General features: G+C 33.6%; 2 protein-coding genes across 2 annotated transcripts in view; both read right to left on the bottom strand.

The window, feature by feature from the left end:
• Nucleotides 1-23: 23 nt before the first annotated feature.
• Nucleotides 24-5,428, bottom strand: part of LOC123420615 (NAD(P)H-quinone oxidoreductase subunit 1, chloroplastic-like) — a 5,708-nt gene continuing 303 nt past the window's right edge. Inside the window, exons 1-2 of the mRNA XM_045107401.1 lie at nt 3,483-5,428; nt 24-922 (exon numbers count right to left, since the gene is read on the bottom strand). The exon at nt 3,483-5,428 is cut by the window's right edge and continues 303 nt beyond it. Coding sequence (XP_044963336.1) covers nt 385-922; nt 3,483-3,688 — 744 coding nt within the window. The 5' untranslated portion in view covers nt 3,689-5,428 and the 3' untranslated portion in view covers nt 24-384. The remainder of the gene's footprint in view (nt 923-3,482) is intronic.
• Nucleotides 1,813-2,505, bottom strand: LOC123420616 (NAD(P)H-quinone oxidoreductase subunit 1, chloroplastic). Its single transcript, XM_045107402.1, has one exon. The coding sequence runs from the start codon at nt 2,503-2,505 to the stop codon at nt 1,942-1,944; it is 564 nt and encodes a 187-aa protein (XP_044963337.1). The 3' UTR covers nt 1,813-1,941.

Genomic DNA, 5,428 nt, shown 5'->3' with positions numbered 1-5,428 from the left:
GCAATTGTTTTCTTTTTATATCCTTTTCAAATCTCCAATCCACAACGGGTAGATCTATCGGACATACGCGAACACATACTTCACAAGCAATACATTTATCAAATTCAAAGTGGATTCGCCCTCGGAAACGCTCTGGTGTAATTGATTTTTCATAAGGGTAGTGAATCGTTATAGGTAAACGATTTGTGTGGGATAAGGTAGTTATGAAACTTTGACCTATGTACCTTGTAGCACGTATTGTTTGTTGACCATAACTCATGAACCCAGTTACCATAGGGAACATATTCATTCTAAATATCTATGAAAAAGATATGTTTCTTTCTCTTGTTTGGGAGAGCTTTTGTGTTGAAAATATTCTTACTATCTATTATTGTATTATCTTATTTATAGTGAAACAAGTTGAGAAGAGGTTGTTAATAATAGATTGCCCAGGGAAATAGGTAAAAGAAATTTCCATCCAAGATTTAATAACTGATCCATTCTCATCCTTGGTAAAGTCCATCTTATTGTGATAGAAATGAAGAGAAATAAATAAGCTTTAGTTAATGTAATAAATATACCCATTGTCATTTCCAAAATTCCAACTGCTTTATTCATTTGGAAAAAATCAAAAAAGGATATATAGGGAATAGAGAAATTCCACCCGCCCAAGTAGAGAACTGTTACAAATAAAGAAGAAACTAATAAATTTAGGTAAGAAACAAGATAAAATAAACCATATTTGATACCGGAATATTCAGTTTGGTAACCTGCTACTAATTCTTCCTCTGCTTCTGGTAAATCAAAGGGTAATCTTTCACATTCTGCCAAAGAAGAAATTAAAAAAACCAGAAAGCCTATAGGCTGACGCCAAATATTCCATCCAAAAAAACCATATTTTGACTGTGCTTCAACTATATCAACTGTACTTGAACTGTTAGATAATCATAGTCGATGATAACATCACAGTTCCCACCGCTATTTCAAAACCGTACATGAAACCTTAGCTTCATACGGCTTCTCTATGATCAGAAAAAGGAAAGGACTGTTTTGTTCTGTTCCTAGCCCCTGGGGCATAGATAGAATTAGGTAAAATAAAATAGATTTGAAAGTCCTAAATTAGACCAAAGGAATTCCGTCTGCTAGAATAAGAAAAAGCGCTTCTGAATTGATCTCATCCTTTATAATATATTCCAAATTTTTCTTTGTTCAGTAATAACTTAATCTTGGAATAAAACACTTGGTACTTGTTTTGTTATAGGAATTCAATTAATAAATGGAAAGAGTGGAGTATTAGTTCATGAGCAATTCTGCATGAATAGAGGAAGGAAATAATGCAAATTTTTTCTAGTGCACTCCATATCTTTTTTACTATTCTTCTTTCCCCCGGGAAGGGGGTATTTAAAAAGAAAAAATGGATAAAGGGTTAATTCGTTCTTGATAGCCATTTCCTTAACAAGTGAATGGGAACATACTCTGGATCGGAATCCGAAGAAAGTACTACTTGATAATTTCTACAAATTGCAAGTCCTTATTATGATTCCTTTTACGGGAAAAAATCTCTAATGTTTTAGATTTTCCATTACTAATCCTTTATGTACTTTAGTGTTCCTAACCCTTCACTAACTTTTGGTGGATTCTTCTTATGAATTTTTAAGTTATAGTAATAACTAGGAGTATTCTAATAATGGAATTCCATATTGTGAATCCTTTATTCTTGCCCGCTTCAAGATATGATGAGTAATTAAAAAATATCAACCTTGGGATAAAGAGTTTACACTCTTTATGTTTACTTCCACTTTTTTCTTGTACGTAGAAAATGAGATTTTTTTCTTTTTACTACAAATTTAGAAGCTGTTTTATTTCACTCATATAGCTATCTAGTTTAACTTACCAACCCAAATACTAAATAAGAAAAGGAATATAAATAGTTAATGGATTTTATAGGAAAAAGATCCTATTTTAACGAATCACACGTAGAGATATTGCTAGCACACAAAAAGTTAATGGTATTTCATAACTAATGGATTGAGCAGCAGCTCGTAGACCGCCTGAAAAAGAATATTTATTATTTGAGCTATATCCTGCCATAAGAAGACCAATAGGAGCTATACTTGAAATGGCAATCCATAAAAAAACACCAATACTAAGATCGGCTAAAACAAAATGATATCCCAAAGGGATAACTAAAAAACTTAATAAAACTGATATGACTGCTATAGAAGGTCCAATGCTAAATAAAGAAATATCTCCTCGCGATGGCAGAATATCTTCTTTAAAAAGTAGTTTAGTCCCATCTGCTATAGCTTGAAGCAGGCCCAGGGGGCCAGCATATTCAGGACCAATACGTTGTTGTATCGACGCAGATATTTCTCTTTCTAACCACACAATTACGAGTACCTCTATTGTAATTCCTAAAAGGAGGGTCAAAATGGGTAGAATCGATATCAGTCCATAGACTTCTTTTAATAATTCCGATTTCGAAAAAGAATTGATAGTTTCTACCTCTACCCTATCTATTATCATTTCAACGATCAACTTCCCCCATAATGATATCTATACTACCTAATATCGTCATGATATCAGCCAATTTCATTTTTTTAACTAGTTGAGGAAGAATTTGCAAATTAATAAAACCGGGTGGACGGATTTTCCATCTCCAGGGAAAAAGGCTATCATCTCCTACTAGATAAATCCCTAATTCACCTTTTGGGGCTTCCACTCTTACATAAAGCTCTTGCCTTGACAATTCAAAATTGGGGGAAGGTTTTTTACCAAGAAATTTATACTCAAAATCATTCCATTCAGAATTCTTTTCTTTCTTAAAGCGTCGGACTTCTAAATTCTCATAAGGTCCTCCAGGAATTTTTTCTATAGCTTGTTGAATTATTTTGATGGATTCGCTCATTTCACCAACTCGTACTAAATAGCGAGCTAATGAATCGCCTTCTTTTTGCCATTGGACTTTCCAATCAAATTGGTTGTAAGACTCATAAGGATCCACTTTACGAAGATCCCATTGTATTCCAGAAGCTCGTAACATAGGTCCCGATAAGCCCCAATTTACTGCTTCTTCTCCGCTAATAAAACCTACTCCTTCAACTCGCTCTAAAAAAATGGGATTCTGTGTAATAAGTTGTTGATATTCAACAACTCCGCGTAAAAAATAATCACAGAAATCTAAACATTTATCGATCCATCCATAAGGTAGATCGGCGGCTACTCCTCCGATGCGGAAGTAATTGTGCATCATTCGCATACCTGTAGCAGCTTCAAATAGATCATATATTAATTCTCTCTCTCTAAAAATGTAGAAAAAAGGAGTCTGTGCGCCGAGATCCGCCATAAAAGGTCCAAGCCATAGCAAGTGAGAAGCTATACGGCTTAACTCTAACATAATTACCCTAATATAGCTGGCTCTTTGTGGTATTTGAATATTCTCCAAGAATTCTGGTGCATTTACTGTTATTGCTTCTGTAAACATAGTAGCTAAATAATCCCACCTTGTTACATAAGGTAAGTATTGTATAATCGTTCGGTTTTCCGCGATTTTTTCCATTCCTCTGTGTAAATACCCTAATATGGGTTCACAATCAATAACATCCTCACCATCAAGAGTAACGATCAGTCGAAGAACACCATGCATTGATGGGTGTTGAGGGCCCATATTGACTATCATGAGATCTTTTTTTGTAAGCGGTAGACTCATATCCTTTCTTCCTTAATTCATTATTCCATGAAAATGGATTATTCCATGAATTCCTCAAAGTGAGGCTCATCAAAATGAAAAATCTAAGACTACTATAAAGACTACTAAAAAAATAATAAAACAAGAAAAAAATTTGAAGGATTAAATTACTGCTCCCGAATATTCAACTGACCGATTAATTTCTTATAACGTACTCTATTTTTCTTTGCCAAATAAGCCAGCAAACGTCGACGTTTTCCCAAAAGTCTTCGTAGACCTCTTTCCGATGAAAAATCTTTTTTGTGTAATTCCAAATGTGAAGCAAGTCTCCGTATCTTATTGGTGAAACTGAATACTTGAAATTCAACAGAACCCCTGTTTTCTTCTTTTTCTTCTTTAACCATAAATCCTAAAATTTTTCTACCTCCTTTCTTTTTCATGTATTTTTCTGATCAGGAAAAATAAAAAATTATGTCAGTTATTTTGAAGTTATTCTAATCTCGTACACACACAAATTTGCAATTATTCATCTACTACTGGAATTTGGATTTTTTTTATCGATGCAAATTGGATTTGGATAGAAGGGTACATTCTTTCTACTATTTTAGATAGAAGAAATGTTTCTTCTATCTAAATATAGTAGAAAGAATTTTGCTGATTTATTTATTGCTATATGCAATTTATGGAATTGATACACCATTTAATTGATATCATTTAGCAAAATGAAACACAGCATAGGCATCCATCTTTTGGCTCGAGAATTTCACGGGATAGAGATATGGTATAAGAAATAGACTATTAAGTAACTCTAAATGAATTGTGGATACATCTGTATCCTTAACATACTGAAACGATTGCCATTATTCGTATCAAACCAATAGCGATTCATACAAGCTAAATCTTCTAATCAATGGTGGGCCAATAATGAATTTTTTTGCATATGTATTAAGACGCTTGGCCTGATTTCGAAATTGTCCAGAGTTTTATATGTTGTTTTCATTGCAAAATGATGGGTCTCCTTCCATAACTTTCCAATTACGAGTACGAGAATTGAAAGACATAAATATTCTAAATTCTCTACGGCGTCTAGTAGATAGATAGAATATTTTCAGGAACAAGAAAATCAGAAGAATCTTTCTCTCTATTCACTATCATTCCGCGTCTTCGACTTCTATTAGTTTCTTTTCTTCTTTAATGCAATAGCTATAGTTTGATATAAGAATCCATTTCTCAAAGTAATGGAAACCATTCTCTTATAGGAAATGGTTCGAAAATCGCTATTCCACCTTTTAGGTATCGTGAAAAGTGATACCTGTGAAGATCGTGCATTTCAGTCAAATTCAGATCCGTTTTTCGAGTCCATGATATAATATAACCAAATTGGATAGATCTTCCACCTGTTTAGCTAAGAAAGAATAGATACAGAGGTGGATAATAGATCGATATGAAGATCATGAGCTGCCCCATAATGAAACCGCCAGTAGTCGCAAATATCTCCTTCTTCCCTAATCCAAGATTGGAGAAAGAAGATCTAAGAGGGACCTATGGAGAATGTAGTCAGAAATCCATAATAGAGTCTGACCACAACGACCGAATTAATTATCCTCATCGAGAAACTTAGACTACTAAATAGAAAAGATTTGAAAATCATGGCATGGGTCTCCTTTTTTTCTTTCTTTAGAGTTTTCTATATGCACAATTTCTCGATGTTTCGATGAGAATTTCTTGACTTTCCATATATAGAAAGAGATAGACTATAAA

This window comes from Hordeum vulgare, unplaced genomic scaffold (assembly GCF_904849725.1).
Source record: "Hordeum vulgare subsp. vulgare unplaced genomic scaffold, MorexV3_pseudomolecules_assembly, whole genome shotgun sequence".
NCBI classification, from domain to species: Eukaryota; Viridiplantae; Streptophyta; class Magnoliopsida; order Poales; family Poaceae; genus Hordeum; species Hordeum vulgare.
The sequence above is the reverse complement of the archived record's forward strand: the minus strand, read 5'-3'. Positions and strand labels throughout refer to the sequence as shown.